The 19,708-nt window shown below is 50.2% G+C and overlaps 1 protein-coding gene across 4 annotated transcripts in view; it reads right to left on the bottom strand.

Moving 5' to 3' along the window:
• Rbm19 (RNA binding motif protein 19) overlaps nt 1-19,708 on the bottom strand; it is a 216,391-nt gene that overhangs the window by 81,289 nt on the left and 115,394 nt on the right. The window contains exon 24 of one of the 4 annotated variants that reach the window (XM_052755198.1): nt 15,246-15,777. The exons of the other annotated variants lie outside the window; for them this stretch is intronic. Within the exon in view, the coding sequence (XP_052611158.1) occupies nt 15,656-15,777 (122 nt within the window). The 3' untranslated portion in view covers nt 15,246-15,655. Of the gene's footprint in view, nt 1-15,245; nt 15,778-19,708 lie in introns of those variants that run through there. 4 annotated transcript variants of the gene reach the window in all.

Below are 19,708 nucleotides of genomic sequence, written 5' to 3'. Positions count from 1 at the left end.
GCACAGAACAAAACAAGTGTCCCTTCCTCTGCCCCCCATCTATCGACAGTCAGCATCAACTGGTCTTGGGGTAGTCAGGGACGGGTGGTACTGAATGCTGCCTGGGGGTTGGTCCCCTGGGTGCAAGTTTCAGCTCTGCTTCGGGCAAGCAATCCTGCGGATCCAAAGGGCTCCCGGTTATTTCAAAGTTGAAGGATGCAAGATGCTGGAGGCCTCGACCCAAGGCCCAGGGTTCACTGTCTGTCTCGCATTACAAATGGGGCTGAGACTCCCGGCCAGCAGCGCCCAAGGGAAGATTATGAAGCGGGTACCAGTGTGGTTTGCTGCAGCCACACAGACCCATCCTGAGTCAGATCAAGTTTCTAGAAATGACGGTGCCTGACAGTGCCCGGAGGCATTCTGGCGTCACCACTTGGGCAGGACACGTCCTTGGCAGTGAGCGGAGCCAGGGTGCTCCTACAACCCCTATAGTGTGCAGGCCATCCTCCACGATGGATACCGATGGTGCCATGACCCAGAAGCTGTGGTCCATGGCCCTTCTGGATCCAGGTATGAATTGGGTGAGTATGTGCATTTTTTTTTTTAAATTATGGGTTTTCCCAGCTTGGGCTGTGACCCAGACTGGGTTAGGACTGGCTGTCCTCTGGACACTAGCCCAAAGGATCCAGCTGCTGCCCAAATCCATCATTCTGGTCTGTCCTTCAGGCTTTGTACCTGTCATGGCTGCCTGGGTTACCTTTCCTCTCCACCCCAGCCCGCCTCACCACCTGATGCCCTTCACCCAGCACTTGCTCCATGCCAGTCATGATGGCACTCAACACCTCCCCGGGTTTTCTCATTCAGTCAACATGGGAGCCGCCCCTGAGTGATCATTGTCTCCATTTAGAATGGAAGGCAGAGACATAAAGGAGTTGAGTGACTTGCTTCTGGGGTCAATGATAGCACAACATGAATCCTGCCTATCCATGAGCACGGGAGGCCTTTCCGTATTCTGGAATCCTCAAATTCTTTCTTTCGTGTCCTACTTTATCTCGTAGGTGGCTTTCACCTTCTGAGTTAGGTTTATGTCTAGAGTTGTTTCTAAGGTCCTGAGAATGAGACCCCCCCACACACACACGCACACTTCTTCCTCTTTGAGTTCATTCTTAGCCTTTAGGAAAGCTGCTCACTCTTGTGTGCCGGTTTTGTGTCCTGCTACTTTGCCGAGAGTGTTGTCAGCCCCAAGCGTTTTCCCAGGGAATCTTTAGGGTCATGTTATCTGGAGATGGGAATAATGTGACTTCTCTTCTCCCTTGTACCTCCCTTTTGTTTCTTTCTCTTGTCTTATGGACCTCGCCAAGACTTCAAGCATGGTATAAGAGCAGAGAGCATGGACATCCTAGTCTCTTTCCAGATTGTAGAGAAAATGGTCCATTGCCCACCCCAGCATTTTGTATAATTTTGACCATGGGTTTGCCATCCATAGCCTTTATTCTGTTGAGGTGTGCTTCTTCTAGTCTTGGTTTCTTCAGGGCTTTTACCATGATGTAGGTTGAACTTCATTGAAGGCTTTTTATGCATCAACTGAGACAATCACATGGGCTCTCTCTCTCTCTCTTGAGGTTGAGTTATGTGCTGAATCACACTTAGTGATTTGTGTATTTTGAACCAATCTTGCATTCCTGAAATGAGACTCACTGGGTCAAAGTGCTGAATCTTGTTTGTTCTTGAATTCAACTTCTGATTTGAGAATTGTGTCTATGTTCATCAGGGAAACCGGTCTAGGGTTGTCTTTCTTTGTTGTGTCCTTAACCAGTTATTTTTAATGAAAAGTTATTTTGTGTGTGTGTTTGCCTACATCTATGTTTGCCTATGTCTGTGCACCACCTGAATGCAGGGCCTTTAGCAGTGGTCCTCAATCTTCCTAATGTTGTGGCCCTTTAATACAGTTCCCCATGTTGTGCTGACCCCCAACCATTGCTACCTCATAACTGTAACCTGTTCTCGACCCACAGGTTGAGACTCCTTGCTTTAGAGCTCAGAAGAGGGTGTCAGATCCCCTGGAACTGAAGTTACAGGTTGTTGTGAGCAGCCATGTGGGTGTTGGGAACTGAACTCAGGCCCTCTGCAAGAGTAGCCAGTACTTTTAACCAATGAGCCACCTCTCCAGTTTTGGTATGCGGGAAATTCTGACTTCGTAGAAATGTTTGGATAGTTTTACTTCCATTTCCATTTTATGGAACAGATTGTGGACAACCAGTTTTAACTTTTCTTTAAAGGTTCGGTAGAACTTGGTAGTAAATCCATCTGATCTTGGACTGCTTTTGATTGGGAGAGTGTTTGTTATTGACTCAATCTCATTGATCATTTTGGCTCCATCTGAGCTGTTTGATTCAATTTTAGGAGGTCATGTGTGTCTGGGAATTTATCCATTTCTTTCAGATTTTCTAGATTTTAGGGATATAAATCTTTCAGAGTTTTCTCTAACTCTTCTCTGGATTTCATTGGCACCTGTGACAACCTCTCCTTTTTCCACCTCTAATTTTATTAATCTATTTCTTCTCTTTGGGTTAGTTTGGCTAGGAGTTTGTCAATCTTATTTATTTTTCTAATGTCAACTCTCTGTTGAATATATTATTGCATTTCCATTTCAATAACTTCTGCCCATATATATATATTGTTTCTTACCATCTAGTCCTTTGGGGTCTGGCTCATTCTTGTTTTTCTAAGCCCTTGAGGTGCATCATTAGGTTATTTGTTTGAGATCCTCTTGGAACCACCCCAGCTGTATCCAAAAGCCTTTGCTTCCGTTTGATTCTTGATTTCTTCCATGACTACGGGTCTCTCAAGAGAGCGTTATTCAGCCTCTGTGTAGTCATTGTTTTTCTTGCTGTTCATATTTTTCATTTGTTTTCTTAGAGTATGACTTGATAAGCTGTGAGAGATTGCTTTTATTCTTTCCTATTTGCTACAACTTAAGTTTATGGTCTAGAATGTGATCTACTTTAGAGAGGATTCCATGGGCTGCTGAGAGGAATTCTATTGCATCAGATGGAATGTTTTGTTCCCATCTAGAAAAACAGTTTGGTCTGAGCTGTAGTTTAACTCTGAGGTTTCTTTGTTGGTTTTTAGTTCATATGCCTGATCTAGAGATGAGCGTGGGGTATTGAAATCACCCACTATTACTATATCAGGCCCCGTGTGATCTTTTATGCCATTAGTGTCCATTTTATGAAGTTGGAAGCCCCAGTGTTTGGCACATACATGGATAAGCCTACTATATATTCTTTATGAATATATTGAGCCATCTTCTTTATCTCTTCTGCCCAGTTTGGTGGAAATCAACTTTGCCTATTATCTGAACAGAATGCCAACTTGTTCCCAGCTTCCATTTGCTTGAAGGATTGGCTCCCATTCGTTGGCTCCCAGTCCGTGGGTGCCTTTGCTGGTGAGGTGTGTTTCCTGGAGACCACATCAAACTGGATCTATTTTTGTCACTCCAGTCAGCCAGTCCATGTCTCTTTACATTTAGGATTATTTTTCAGAGCTGTTTATCCTTCCAATTATCTTGTGGGTTGCTTTTTCTGGTTGGATTGTTATTTGTTCTTCGATTTCTCCCTATTAGCATCAGGGTTTCTCTGGTTTTCTGTGTTGGCCATCATGGATTCCTCCTGAGCTCTCTTCTCTTCAGTCCTCCCTTGAGATTTATTCTTTCCTGTAGGAGACTTTCTTGCTCTGCTGTGTATATAATATTTCTTTAAGAATCTTCTGCCGTGTTGTCTTGTTGGCAATGAACTGCCTAGTTTGTCTCGAAATGTCCTTATTTCTCCACCAATTTCAAAAGATAGTTTTTTCTCAGTTGGCAGTTATTTACTTTCAAGGGCTTAAAATAACCATCCCAGGCACTCTTGGATGTTAAGGGTTGCTCACAGGCAGGCTTCACACCTTTAGTCTAAATGTTGCGGTGCTTAAAAATCAGGGGAGTTCATACTTAACCAAGACCTTGCAGGCCTGTTCTCACTGCTTAGCAACCCTTTGTGCCTGCTTACGGTGTACTTCTCACTGGAGAATTAGCCTGCAGATAAAGAAACTGAGACTCGGGGAGGCTAAGTACCTCCCAGGGATCATGGTGGCTGGTAGATGGCAGAGCCCAGGCACAGATGTAGACCCCTATCTTCTCTGCATAGGCACCATGGCTTCCTGATGGTCAACACACCATGCAGAGAGTCTGGCCACCTGGTCATTGACACCCAGAAGGCATTTCCATGGCTTAGAGAACCCATTCCAGAGAACATTCCAGACAGAACTGATGTTGTCTAGTTATTCACGGATTACATGGTGGAAGAGGATTGGGGGCTATGATGAGAAGCTCCATCCATGTAGATAACTATGCAGCTAGAGGCCATCTTTCCTGTGCCTCAGTCCATAGACAATCCAGGTAAGCCATGTTCCCACCCCAGAGGAGTGGCCCAGGAATGACTGCCCTCATCCACTCATTCATTCACCTATTCATTATTAAGCTCATTCTTTCAGCTCAAAGCACACTGACTGAGCAGCTACCACATAGCAACGCTGGGTACCGAGTAGGAACATAGACATTGTGGAAGCACTTGGACAGAGATCCTGCCCTCAGGGAGGCGCCAGCCTGTTGGGAATACACACAAGACACGCTGTGTCATGTCCACTGGGTGATACAACATGAAGGAAAAAAACCACACAGTGTTTATATGATCTGGTGGCTCAGCATTAAAGAGGTTTCTTGCAGAGGGACACAAGAGGTCACTTGCACACACTGAGAGTCCAATGGGGGGATTTCTGGAAATGGGTAGCCAGGCTGGGGGTGGACAGGGGATGGCCCTGAGGAGAGGGTGCTCAGGTGCTCAGGGCACAGAGTAGGGTGGAGCAGGCCAGGGAGGCCTCAAGCAGAAGCTCGATAGCTCTTGGGCTTTTCAGCTGATGGAGGTGGGGGTCTTGTGGTGGGGAGCGTTGGGGGTGGTAGGTACTGATTCAGATTGCTCCCACAAGAACTGTCTGGTGGCTGTGGGGGATGAGAAGGGCAGACAGGACCATAGAGAAGGCTCTTGTGTTGTCCAGAACTAAGTGCAGAAAGCCTGGGTGCAGGGGGGGCAGGGGCAGCTGGGACAAGGAAGAGCTTGGACCCCCAGGAAACGTGGTCAGTGTGGGTCTCCTCACAGCTGCCCTCCTGCCTTTCCTTTACAGTGATGCGAACGCCCCCCCCCCCAGTTCTAGATGCACTACAGGGGATCCCCCACCTCTAAGGAGATGGACCCTGGGAGGCTGAGTCAGCTTGGCATTTGGTCAGTCGCTGACACCAAGGATGTGGAGGCCAATGTCTGTGCCCCAGGGTGTGAACCAGCAGGTGCACCTCTGGTGCGTAGCCTCGTCTGTCATAGCCTAACACTGGCCAGCCATCTCTTCACATCAGGGGTACCAGGGCTCAGGCGTATGGCTCAGCTCCAACTCTGCCACTCACAGTCTGGGTGACCTTGGGCAAGCCACGGCATCGCTGTGCTTCAGTTGTCTCCCTGAGACCAACCTCGGTGACTCAAGCATCCTTCCTGTTGCCCAGGTTGATCCCCTAACATCACCCCAGCCTTCCTCCTAGAGCCTGCAAAGATGTCGCCCGATACACAAAGGGGGCTTTGTGGATGTGACCAGGTTTCAAGTCTTGAGATAGGGGGATGATCTTGATGTATACAGGAGGGTCCACTGCCACCGGAAGCCCTCACAGGAGGAAGGAGGGCAGTGGGGGTAGAATCCCAGCACTGGGAAGCTGAGGCAGGAGGATTGTGAGTTGGGGCCAGCCTGGGCTACACACTGAGACTTTGCTTCCAAAGAAGAAGGAAAAAGAAAAGGAGAAGAAAAGAGGAGGGGGAAGAGAGGAAGGAAGAGAAGAGAGGGAGGAGGAGAGGGAGGAGGGGGAGGAGGAGAGGGAGGAGGGGGAGGAGGAGAGGGAGGAGGAGGAGGAGGAGAGGGAGGAGGAGCAGGGCCAGAGCGAGGGATGTACCAATGGAGGCAGAGAGATCAGAAGAAGCAGTGCTGCCGATCTTGAGAAGGGAGGAGGAGACTGCAAGTCAAGGGATGTGGGTGGCCTCTGGCAGCGGGCAAAGATGGGGAAACGGATTCCCCCTTCGAGCTCCTGAAGGAGCCAGCTGACTCCCTGACCGGAGGGCCTGAGACCTCCACAACTGGACGGGAACTCAAGGGCATAATGTGGGTCACCAGTTCACGGCCACTCACTACAGCAGCAAGGGGTGTCTGGTCCTGCTTGGGAGGACTCGGCCCACCGCTGTTCCTCAAGCTGGAAATACATTACCCTTGTGATGAGTACCCGTACCTGTTGACAAGTGCCAGGAATCTGTGGACACCCCGTCTTAATGAGAGCTAATAGTTCTCCATCCCTCGGCCCGGGGCCTTGCACCCCGGGCTAATGGCTTCATAGCTGTCATTTGGTGTGAGCGTTATAAAATGTAATTATCCCCATTCCATAGCTACAAAAACCTAAAGCTTGGGGAGTTTGAGGACACACCTAAGCCACATGACTAGACAGTGACAGGAGCTGGGATTTCCAGTCCTCACATCTGCCCTGGGTCCCCGTAAGTCCCTCTCCCTCCCCTGTTCATCTCTTTCCATGGTGTGTGTGTGTGGGGGGGGCTCCCCTTCTTTCCTTGGCTGCCAGCCCCCCACCCCTGCTTTCTCCACCGCCTTCAACAAAAGACTCTTTCTCTCTTCCCGCGGCATGTCACGAGACGCCGACAGGCTGGCGTTGTTTGAGAGGGACTTTATTTCCGTTTGGCTTTCCCTCGGCTCCGCAGCCAAGAAAATAGAAATTGCAAAAATTTAGACAAGCTCCCTGACTGAAGATTTCTGATCCCATGGATTTCTCCCCCTCCCCAGCCGAGGGCGGGTTGGTGCCAGCTGACTGGCAGCCCGCCTGGTGTCCCTTCCATCCAGATCCAGGCCCCCTCTGCTGGGCAGCCTCTTGTCTCCCAACCTTTTACCTAAAATCAACAGTATGGTTTTGCCTACAGTAGTCTGGGCTTCCCTTTTTACCCCCCTCCTGGGTTCAAAGCACCCCAAATTTATTTAGGGGAACCACGACTCACTCTCTGTAGACCACATGCCCTTGATGGGGCTGGTTCAACTCCCAGGTGCTGGGACAGGAAGTGACCCAATGCATTCCTGCTGCTCCCACCCCTCAGCCACACGACCCAAGATGAGCCAATCAGAGCTGACACCTGGTGCTTTTGCTGACGTTCCTGGGTTAGGGCTGTTCTCATCTTTTGCTTTGATTAATGCCACCTGGTTGTGAGGGGGCTCCCAGCTCCTCCAGTGAATGAGAAGACAACCATATGAACAAAGCCACTCCAGGAAAGCACGCTGCTGCTTTAGAGCCTGGACCCAGCAGGATCCCCGGCAGTGCATCTAGTTGTAGGTAAGACTGTGAACTTTTCAGCCAATGAGGAAACACATCGCTTTTGCTCAAGCTGCTTTGTCCCAGGCATCAATTACGGAAGCTCAACTGAGCACTGTCTTAGCTCGAGTTCACCTGAAAGCAGAGCTTGAGACAAGGATCGGGTGTAGAGTACGAACCTGTCAGCTAAAAGCTTGTTGCTGGGTTTATCGCTACACTCGTGGAGAGTCTCTGCAACCTGCTGTGGAATGCAGAGGTTTCCAGAACTGTCTATGGACATCCACACACCACAACACTGCTCACTGGCTGGTGCTCACCCCTGCTTGAAGCCTTGATCTCGGGATGACATGCCATTCCACCCAGTGATGCCCATAGCAGGCATCACTAATCAATCATGACATCCTTGCTCACTAAGTCTGGGCAGGCTGAAGCATCTTTTCTTAACAAGATGGTCTGTGTAGATGTGGCCAATATAGTAGGCTCATTGAGGGCCAAAAGGCTCCAAAATCACTATAGCTACTTCCTGTATATGAACTGGCCATCCCATTTATTGAGCACCTACTGTATGCCAGGAAGAGGTCTGAACAAAACGCAACAGCAAGCTGCCTGAACATAACAACACAGGTTGTTCTTGGGAGCCTCATAGAACTCTGAGCAGAAATGGGAGACGGGAGGAATGTGCGAGCCAAGACGGAGGTCACAATCATCCACGCACACATCAGGGGTTATTCTCTGAGCACTCAGTATGTCTGCATGCTGGGGCTAAAGCTCTTACTATACCAGATGCGATGTCTCTCTTCACAGACATCACAGTGTCCTGGGGAAGGAGACACCAAGCACGCGTTGTGATAAACATCAGGCATACACATGGTGGAGGAGATGGTGGGCGCTGGGAGGAGGCTGAGACAGGAACTTCTGGCCATCTCTCCCATAGCAGCAAGGCCCTTTCTTATAAATATCTTCCATCTGGTGCCTAGATTCTTCCAGCAGATTGTGTGTATGTGTGTGTGTGTTCCTGTGTTCATGTGTGTGTCTGGAGGTCAGAGGACAACGACTCTTCTTCTAGCTTACATGAGTTCTGGGGATTGAACTCGGGTCATCTGGTATGTGTGTGGCAAGCACTTTACACATATAGCCATCACATCATCCCATATATTGAGACAGGGTTTCTCTGTGTAGTTTTGGGGCCTGTCCTGGATCTCGCTCTGTAGACCAGGCTGGCCTCAGAACTCACAGAGGTCCGATTGACTCTGCCTCCCAAGTGCTGGAATTAAAGGTGTGTGCCACCACCACCCTTATTTTTTGAGGCAGGGGCTCTCACTGGGACCTGGGGCTCACTAATTAGGCTAGGCTGGTTGGCCAGCAGGCTCCAGGATCATCCTGTCTCTGCTGCCTGAGGGCTGAGATTACAAGTGCACACCACCATGTCTGGCCTTTCAGAATGGTTCTGGGGATTTGAACTCTGGTCCTCAAGCTTGCATGGCAAACATTTTTCAAGTCATCTCCTTGACTTGCTAAGCAAATCATTTTTTAAGATATTCCTTGGAAGAACACTTTTTAAATCTTTATTTTAGTTTAGTGTGCATGATTGTTAGCTTACATGCATGTCTGTGCACCACTGTGTGCAGATACCCATGGAGACCAGAAGGGGGCGCTAGATATCATGGCCCTGGAGTCATGGCCAATTGTGAGCTGCCATGTGGGTGCTGGAAATGGAGCTCATGTCCTTTGCAAAAGCAGCCCGTGCTCTTAACCACTGAGCCATCTCTTCAGGCCCAGTCAGGTCATTTTAATCCTGGTGGTGTATGTTTTCCTCTCACACGGATACCAGCCTGACCATCCCATCATGGTTCCCATTCAGTCATTCAGTCTCCCTGACCATGTTAGAGCTCTTCTTCCTGTGTCCATTAAACATCCATTGAGGACCTGCTGTGTACCCGAGTGTGGCTGTATCCTTTGCGCAGACGGTAGGTACCCTGTCTTATACCGTGGTGACCGAGGGAGCGGTTCCCCCCCTCCCCCAACCCATGTGAGTGGATTACGAGTGTCATGAGAAGTTGCAGGTCATTTGCAGAGTGTGTGGGTTCAAAGCCCATCATGGGCAGGCAGGAGGCATACGGAAGTGGTGTGAGGTAACAGGGAGCAGTGGGGACTGGTGTAAACCAGAGACCTCATGCTTTGTTGGAAAAGGTGACCACTCCTCATGTTCAGCACATGGCTGCCATGAGAAATAAGGGTCGCAGGCAGAGGGCTACCTATCATTAAAAAAAAAAGAACCCAGAGATTAAATATTAATATTTCTGTGGGATCTTTCGGTTTCTAAAGGCCAGCAAATAAATCACACACACACACACACACACACACACACACACACACACACACACACACACACATCTAGATGGTGGGGGGGGACTTGACTGATCACACACAAGCAGCAGTAACTCACACGTCTTGCTTTATTTTTATTAATTTATTAATTTATGTCTTCGTTTATGTTTTTTTGAGAAGTCTCGCTATGTAGCCCTGGTTGGTTCGAAAAATCTCTCTGTCAACCAGACTGGCTTCGAATCTGCGCTAACACTCCTGCCTCTGCCTCTTGAGTGCTGGGGGCGGGTGTGTGTGTGTGTGTGTTACAGACACGTGTCCCTCTGCCTGGTCACTTCTTTGAGAAACGGGAAACGGAGGCTCCAGTTCAGCCAAGAGGTTGGTCTAAGGTTTTACCAGGCAGTTTCGGATGACTGAAACCGAGGTGCCTCCCTTCAGGGTCTCCCCCCTCCCCACCCCCATGATGTTGCTGGGAGTCTCAGGCCTGGGCCTTTCCCTGCTGGGGAGCCAGAGAGAGGGAGGTGGAGGCTGAGTGCGCCCCTAGTGCAGATGCCTCAGCTTCCGGGCACCCACAAACCGGAAGTGCTTTCAGAGGCTGGGAAGCAATGATGGGTTACTCAGTTCTACTCTCCTGGGACTCTGACTCCGCGTCTCCGGGACCCTCTCTCTTTTCCCTCTCTGTCTCCTTCCCTCGTCCCTCCCCTCCCCTCCTATCCTGTCTCCGCTCATCTCTCCTCTTCCTTCTCTCTCTCTCCCTTTCTTTTCTCTCTCCTCTCTTCCCTTTTCCCTCTCACCTTCTTCCCATTTCCCCTCCATCTCTCAGTCTCTCCCATTCCCCTTCCCTCTCTTCCTCCCCTCGCACCCCTGGGTCCCCCCAGGCCTCCCCTCTCCTGCCCTTCTTGTCCCCGAGGCCACCGTGGAAAGGTTACAGTAAACGGGAATGAAGCCCAGGGCAAAAGTAATCAACCCGGACGACCTCACTGGGCTCCACCGCCGGCACCAGGACCCGCACCCCTCCCCCTGCCCGCCCGCCCCTCCCCCCAGGCCCCCTTGCTGACAAAAGGCCTATCTTCTCTCTGCCTAAATGATTTAAATTCTAATCAAACATCATTTATAGTACATCTCGAAGCCGTCTCCTGGGAGCTGCTCCCACATGAGTCGTTGCCATGGCAACCGGGGGGTCTTGTTTCAGAAATGTCAGATTGTGTTATTGTCTTCACACTCCTCTGATAACCTGGTCGGTCTCTCTCTCTCTCTCTCTCTCTCTCTCTCTCTCTCTCTCTCATCCCCATACCCAACATTGCATTTCTCCTGGTGAGACCCTTTCCCAGGACACCCCCCCCCCAAGTCTAGCCTGCAGCCCCCCCCCCCCAGAGGAGAGCTGGCAGCCATGCCATCCCCACCTCTCCCCAGGCCTGGGGCTCCCCACTCCAGGAGGAGGTCTCCGCCCTCATCTTCCGCACACGCGCTCCCCTCCAGGGGCCAGAGTGTTCCGTGTCATTTTATTTTACTAGATAGGAAAATGAGACATAGATTTTTCTGGGTGATGCGGTGTGAAGTTCTAATCTGCCCCTTGCAGACTTCTCTCCCTTTGTGGAGAGGGAAGTGTGCTGGGAGGGAGGGAGCCCCTAAAGGAGGCAGAGCTGGGACATGCGGGGGTTCATTCATGCGTGTCCAGGGAGTGTGTACACATGTGGGTGAGCATACACATATATACCTGTGTGTGTGCATGTGTATTTGCTCGTGTGTGTGTGTGTGTGTGTGTGTGTGTGTGTGTGTGTGTGTGTGTGTGATGCAGGAGGTGCTGTTCCCAGCCTGGCTGTTGGTACCTACCTGTCCCTGGCCTCCCATTTGCCATGATGTCTCACTCAGTCCCAATTCTTCCATATCCTGCTTCACCCTGAAAAACAGCCCTGAGAGACATCCCCAAATCCGGTCTCCCCACCATTCCATAGCCGGGTAAGCCGAGGTTTCAGGAGCAACAGAGGCAGCTTGCACATGGTCCCTGGTCACAAAAGGACCCAGAAGTGGCACTGGAGTCTGCACGTGTCTCTGCCGGGCCACTCAGCAGACTGGCAAAGATGTAGGGTGCGGGCGGAAGCCATGCTGTCTCCCAAAGGGAACACGACCAAGGCCCAGGCTGAAGGTTTTGGCCACAGGGACAATGTCCTTCAAGCCTGGACTTCTAGAAGAGCTCTTACCCCCATCTTGCTGATGGAGAAATCAAGGCTCAGACAGAGATACAAGGAGCCCAAGTTTGTGGCCTCAGTAAATGGCGGAGCCAAGGAGCCTAAGGCTATAAGGTATAAATTCCCATTCTCCTCTCTCCCAGGATGGGCGGGATGGCTCAATCTGTCTTTGACCCTGAGAGACAGTGTCCTCATCAAGAGGGAAAAGCTGCCCCAAAGTTAGATTCAGTACCCCTTCTCCCTTTTGTTATAGGTGGGGAAACTGAGTCCCAGAGAGGGTGTGGAACTTGAGGCAGATCTGAGTGATAGGAGACTTCTGTGTGTTATGGAGCCAGCAGGCCGGAGTCCCAGCTCTGCCCTTCACTGGCTAGAGACCCTGAGCTCAGTACATGACCTGCTGGAGCCTTAGTTTCCCCCAAGTATAAAACAGGGACCAAAAGGATGGGAAGTGAGATTGCTTAACGGTTAATCATGTACGGTAGCTGTAGGTGCCTGGCTCAGGGCAGCCTGGGACAAGACTCTGAGGTTGAGGATGGTGTGGCCAGCATGAGCATCCACTGTGACCCAGATGTCCACCCCACCCCCACCACCACCGTGGCTCCTTTTTTTTCAGCCCCTGCCTCCAGCCATGTGGTGAGCCCCGGGGAGGCCCAGGTATTGGCCTCACTGGCCCTCAGCCTGTGGGATCAGATCCTCCAGAGACTCTGGTCTTCTCCAGTCCTCTGAGGGTGTCAGGAGACTTCCCACACTCCCACCACACCTGGCACCTCAGCCACCCCAGATCCAGGAGCAGATGAATCGAGACGGGGGTGTACTGCCCTGGACCAAGTGGGCAATACGGTCATGGGTACAGGAAACTCAGTCACTTTTCTTTTTTTCTATTAAACTCATTTTTAAGGCTTTGTCCGTGAGTACGTTGTATGTTGAACGCATCCCCACCCGCCTGCCCTCTCTTTCTCCCCCTTCTCTCCCCCCATAAGTCCCCCTTGTCTCCCCCACCCCCAGACAGTCTAACTTCAACTTTAAAATATACATTCACTCATGATTTTATGTGTCTATAAAATCTAGGAGCCAGAGATGGGAGAGAGGACATATTTGTCTTTCTGAGACAGGCTAAATTCTCTTCACAGGATCACATTTAGTTGTAGCCGTTTTTTTTTTTTTTCTGTGAACGATGTAACTTGGTTCTTTATGGTTGAAAAACATTCATGTAGGAATGCACAGAACCCCACTTGGAGTGAGGGACCCCCTACATCCTCACTTGGCCTCAAGAAGAATGTTTCTCACTGCCTATCTCCCTTGGAACGAGCTCCGTGCCCCTCAGTGTCCCGGTGTCTCGGTCTCTGAGCGTGTGACTGACCCTCAGGGCCAGGATACGGCAGGATAGACGTGGAGAGACAGAGACGCAGTGGCTGTCCTGCCCTCCAGTGTGAGCGTGTTTGTCCAGGGCGAGGGCATTGATCGCCACCCCGGCTGCCTCTGATAAATCCCGGCCGTGGTAATGAACCTTCCCGCTCCGCACTGGAAAAGCACACACCAGCCCTGGCCCCAGCGGTTAATATTTAACTGAATAAGGGCCATAAATATGGAAAATGGTGCTTTTAATTAAATAAGCAGCTTTTAAAAGGGCCCTTGGGCTGGAGAGGCTTTTGTTTAAATATGATTGATTTGACGAGTCCTGTCCCTCTCTCTCGCCCAGGCTCCTTCCCTCATCAACTCCTGGCCCCCACAGCCCTCAGAGCAAGTGGGTGGGGCAGGGCCCTGTCCTGCTGCAGGGAGACGGCTGAAGTGTGTGTGGGAGGGCTGGGGTCCAAGACTCTGATGCCCTGCCCTCAGCTCTCTGGCAGAGATGTGCTCCATCTGCCTACGGTAAGGCCCTAGCAGGCTAGCTGAGTCCACCCTTGGGTACAGGGTCTCCTGAAAGCTGCACCCCCAGCTCATGACCATTAGTGGTCTAGTTGAGGGTCATTCCCTCTGTGCCTCAGTTTCCTCATCTGTGACATGAGGACCGTGGCAGTACCTACTTCGCAGGGCCAAGCCCCGGGAGACCATTCTTACAAGCAGGGCCAGCTCTGCACAGGGCCTTCTCTATAGTCTTGGGAACCCCCTGATAGTAGTTGGCTCACCCAAGGAGTTGGGGTTTTCAACTTCCGGCTTGGAAGGAGAATTCAGCTGTGAGGAGCTGTGTTTGCTCCAAGCTGCCTTGAACTCCCCAAACTTTTCAACAAAGAAGTATTAGACCCTGTTATCCAAGTGTCTAATATTTATAATCTGCACTCGGGAGGCAGAGGCAGGCGGATCTCTGAGTTCGAGGCCAGCCTGGTCTACAGAGCGAGATCCAGGACAGCCAGGGCCACACAGAGAAACTTTGTCTCGAAAAACAAAACAAAACAAACAAGTAAGAAACAAAAGAAAGAAGACTAAAGTCGACCACAAGGCTTCCCGATTCATCTAGTCGCCCCACCCTGCTTGTCTCCCCACCCACCATGTCCTTCAGGAAGCACGCCCTGCTTGTTACGGTGCAGCTCCGGCTGCCTCTCCAGTGCTGACCTCGCCCAGTGACCTCTGGTCCCGGGGACTGAACTCAGGTCATCGAGCTCAGTGGCAAATGCCGTTACCCATTAGAACACTAACTGAACAGACGGGGTCTCCTATAGGTGGTGACATTTTCAGGCTCTGGAGAGAAGAGTTGTACCTGGCGGTGCTAGAGACGAAGGGAAACTGAGGCAGGGAGGACACAGGTGCTGGCAGTCACCCAGAAGCATGTCATTTACACGCAGAAGCATGTCATTTACTGCATTTTCTGTTTTAAAGCAGCCATCATTTTAACTCCCCAAATGCCCAGCTCCCAGTCATCCATTTTTTAATAAAAAGTTATGTGCATGAGTGTCTGTCTACCTGCATGTATGTCTGTGCACCACTAATATGTAGTGCGCACAGAGGCCAGAAGAGGGTGTTGGAACCCCTGGAACTTGAGTTACAGATGGCTGTGTGCTGCCACGTGGGTGCTGGGAACTGAACGGTGTGTGTGTGTGTGTGTGTGTGTGTGTGTGTGTGTGTGTGTGTGTGTGTGTGTTGAATGCATGTGAATGTGTGGATGTGCACACACGTGTGAACGCCAAAGCAAGAAGCCATTGCTCTTGGCCTTGTTACCCAGAAACCCGGCCTCTCAGCCCCAAGCTCGTATTTTTGGCTAGGCTAGCTGGCTCTTGGGGTCCCCCTTTCCCTGCTATTTAGTGCTGGGATCACAGGCATGCACGGCCGTGCCTGGCTTTTTAGATAGGTCTAGGCTTTGAACTGAACTATCTCCCCAGGCCTTCTGATATTTTAAGACAGGATCGTATATAGCCCAGGCTGGCCTTGGGCATGCTGTGGCTAAGGCTGACCTTGAATTTCAGATCCCCCCTGACTGCTGAGATTACAGGTGGGCTTCACTGTACCCGGTTTACAGTCTGTGGCTCTGGGACAGAAATGTGTCCCTGATTCCCAGGGATGGGGGTTCTGGTGCAGGGAGGCGTCTGTGACTTGAGTATTTATTCCCACCAGGTCCTATTCCAAGCGTTCTTTAGTTTTACCACAAGCCCATAAAGAAGTGCCCATGGTCAGTCCCAGGTAGCTGCTGTGAAGGCGAGGCCCAGAGATGGTCAGCAACCCGTTCAAAGCCACAGAGCGGCAAGCAGCAGAGGCAGGGTGAAACCCAAGCAGTCTGGATCCTGGACTCTTGCTTTTAACCTCGATTTCCCCGCCCCCCTTTTTCAATGCCTCCTCTTCCTACTTCAGAACCATTCGTGAGCCCAGGTATGTTCACAGGATGCAGCTTTGGCTCAGCACCAACCAGAGGCAGAGAGTCTGAAGGAGAAACAGAAGCGGAAAGGACCAAGATCACAGACATCACAGAGAAATCTGGAAGAGCCCACGAGCCGAGGACCCCAACTCCTCCACGGCTACATTCACGGGCAACCCTTGCCTTGGGCGGATGTGCAGAGCCCAGCACCACAGGGCAGGATGTAATTCATGTCCCCGGCATCGGAGGGCTAGGCACTGGTCAGCTAACCCCCCCCCAACCCCCCAACCCCTAGCAGCAGCACATCAGTTGCCATAGCAACCCCTTCTGGGCATCACCCGGTTCCTGAGTTCAGGGTTGGGGGCAGGCAGGGCTGAGGCTGGTAGAGCTTGCGGTGGAGATGCAGAGATACCAGTGCCCAGTCCCTGGGGAGGTGCAGCAGACAGGGCAGTCCTTCCTTGCGTCCTAGAATAACCGGGGACAATTGTCCTTATCTGTCCCCCCTCTAAACAGCAGCCACTGGCCCATCCAGGCTGCCCTTCCACTCAGTCCCGGCTCCATCCACTCCATCCACCATCAGGCCCAGAAACACCGGAAATCAGAGAAGCAGGGAGCAAAGGTCAGGGGGAGGCCAACTTGTTCTGGTGACAAAGAAGATTATGAATCCCGGCTCTTGGAGCTGAGGGCTAGGGCCGAAATCAGCCTGTGATCCCAAGTGAGAGGAGGTCAGAGGTCACCAGCTGGCCCCTTTGTGTGTCAATATTAACACAAGAGTCACCTAATTGGGGTGGGTCAGTCAGCAGACTCCGTCCGGAAGCACATCAGAAGAGAGGGTCTGATGCTCGCACCCCCCACGCACACTGCTTGACATAAGCTGGCTCCCGCCTCGCTCTAATATCGCTGCTAATGCTGCCATGCTATGATCCCTGGAAGGGGCAGCCGCGGCAGCCGCATGCTTCGAGTGCCTGTAAATAAGTTCCGGCTTGGTAGCTGCTCCTTAATACATTAAGCTGTCTCGGCCTCCCCTTATATGTCTGTCACATTCCGTTGCGACCTCACCCTGCATCCCAGGAAACGAGGTACAGAAGGGTGAGCCGGGGGTCCGGCGTCACACAGCTGGAACAGAGGGTTGGGGTTGGGCCCAGACAGCCTGTCTCCTGATGCAGCTCTCTCTTCTCAGTATGGAAAGCTCAGAGAGGGTGCAGAGTCACACAGCAGTTGAGTGACAGAACTGAGCGGCAAAGGCAGACACCTCTGCCCCAGAGCCTACAGCCTGCAGCAGTCCTCAATCTACCATTTACGTATGCATGCATATATGTATGTATGCATGCATGCATGTATATATGCATGTATGTGTCTATCTATCTATCATCTATCCATCTATCTATCTATCTATCTATCTATCTATCTATCTATCTATCTATCTACCTACCTACCTACCTACCTACCTACCTACCTACCTATCTATCTATCTATCTATCTATCTATCTATCTTTGAGACACAGTCTCATGTAGTTTAGGCTATCCTTGAACTCAACATCTGTCCGTCCATCCATCCATCCATCCATCCATCCATCCATCCATCTATCTATCTATCTATCATCTATCTATCTACCTATCTTTGAGATAGAATCCTATGTAGTCCAGGCTATCCTTGAACTCAACATCTATCTATCTATCTATCTATCTATCTATCTATCTATCTATCTATCTATCTATCTGTCTGTCTGTCTGTCTGTCTGTCTGTCTATCTATCTATCTATCTATCTATCTATCTATCTATCTATCTATCTATCTATCTTTGAGATAGGATCCTATGTAGTCCAGGCTATCCTTGAACTCAACATCTATCTATCTATCTATCTATCTATCTATCTATCTATCTATCTATCTATCTATCTATCTGTCTGTCTTTGAGACAGGGTCTCATGTAGTACAGACTATCCTTGAACTCAGTATGTAACTGAGGATGAACTTGAACTTCTGATCCTCTTGTCCCACTGGGACCACACGCCTGTGCCCTCACTCTGGCTTTGTGAGACGCTGGGAACAGACCGAGGGCTTGTTGTTTACCTGACAGGCACATCCTCAGTTCCCTCTGTGTATTGTTTTTAGATTCATTTTAATTTTATTGTATGAGTGCTTTTCATGCTACTATGGAACTAGACCTCCAGCCCCACCTCCTTTACTTTTCTTTTAAGACCAGGTCCCGGGGGCTGGAGAGATGGCTCAGAGGTTAAGAACACTGACTGCTCTTCCAGAGGTCCTGAGTTTAATTCCCAGCAACCACATGGTGGCTCACAACCATCTGTAATGAGATCTGGTGCCCTCTTCTGGTCATACTTGCTGTATACAAAATAAATAAATCTTTAAAAAAAAATGCCTCCTTCTAAAAAAAAAAAAAAAAAAAAGACCAGGTCCCACTAAGTTGCCCAGGCAGGCCTTGAACTTGTGAACCCCAGCTATATGTAGCTGCTAATACAAGCCTGGCTAGCAGAAGAAATCTTTACTTCCTAAGTTGTTTATGTCACAGCAGTGAAAAAGCCTGCCACATGCATGCTGCGCTTTATTACACCCCCATCAAAAGATTCCCTTCAGGCTGGAAAGAGGGCTCAGCAGTTAAGAGCACTGACTGTCCTTTGAAAGGACTTGGTTCAGTTCCCAGCACCCACATGGTGGCTCACAACCATCTATAACTGTAGTCCCATGGGCTCCAATGCCCTCTTCTGGTGTGCAAATGTACATACAGACAAAACCCATATACATATATTACATAAATAAATAAATCTCAAAAATAAAAAAAGATTCCCTTCACCAAGCAGTCACCTGTTATCCCAACACTAGTGACAAAGGAAATGTATTTATCCTTGGAAATGAATCCCACGTAGGTACCAGGACCATCAGACCCACTAGGCAGGGGCAGGACTACAGAACAGAACAGAAGCCATCTTGTCTTCAACCACTTCAGCAAACTGTTCCCAGTGCTCTCAAAGGCTGTCACAGTGCCTACTCTTTCTGGTTCTGTCTTCAGTCGCTATAACAGCACACCCAAGGTTGGGCACCTTATAAAGAAAAGAGGTTATTGAGTTTCCAGTACTGTTGGCACAAGAGCATGGTGCTGGCTGAGGCTTGGCTCTGTGAGGGCCTCTTGGTGGATGGTATCAGGTGGGGGAATGTGGAAGGTGCTGAGAGTTAGTGACCACGGTCACCAGTCTACCTCATGACCTCCCTTAGAGCCCACATCTTAAAGGTCTCGCCTCCTGGTACAGCTATGTTAAGATTCACCGTGTGTGTGTGTGTGTGTGTGTGTGTGTGTGTGTGTGTGTGTGTGTGTGTGTGTGTGTGTGTATGGGGCAATCAGATTCAAGCCAGAGTGGGGTACCGGCCTCTCAGCCCGGCTGCTCAGGAGACTGGGGCAGGAAGATCACGAGTTCAAGACCAGCCTGGGCTCCCTACTGGGACTCTCTCAAGAGAATAAAACAAAAAGCAGCTGTCGTGGTTGGAGGATGTGGAGGAGAAAAGTGAGGGATGTGGCAAAGCCAGTCCCGTGTCAGAGCTGGGATTTGAACTCAGGTCCATGTCTGCCTCCGAAGAACTATGACCTTCTGGATGCTTGTAGCCTATTTTGTTATACATTGCTGGTGGTTCTGGTTCTGGTTCTGGTTCTGGTTCTTGTTCTTCTTGTTCTTCTTGTTCTTGTTCTTGTTCTTCTTGTTCTTGTTCTTGTTCTTCTTGTTCTTGTTCTTGTTCTTGTTCTTGTTCTTGTTCTTCTTCTTCTTCTTCTTCTTCTTCTTCTTCTTCTTCTTCTTCTTCTTCTTCTTCTTCTTCTTCTCTCCTCCTCCTCCTCCTCCTCCTCCTCATTCTTCAGATCATCTATTTACTTGTGTGAGTGTGTGCACATTCATAGAGCAGAGGACAAGTTGCAGGAGCAAGTTCTGGGGATTGAACTCATCTCCTCAGGGTCAGCAGCAAGAGCCATCTTCCCAGCCCTGTAGC

Source organism: Peromyscus californicus, unplaced genomic scaffold, assembly GCF_007827085.1.
Source record: "Peromyscus californicus insignis strain IS unplaced genomic scaffold, ASM782708v3 Scaffold_2__1_contigs__length_46816999, whole genome shotgun sequence".
Taxonomy (NCBI): Eukaryota; Metazoa; Chordata; class Mammalia; order Rodentia; family Cricetidae; genus Peromyscus; species Peromyscus californicus.
This window is presented reverse-complemented; position numbering and strand designations above follow the sequence as displayed.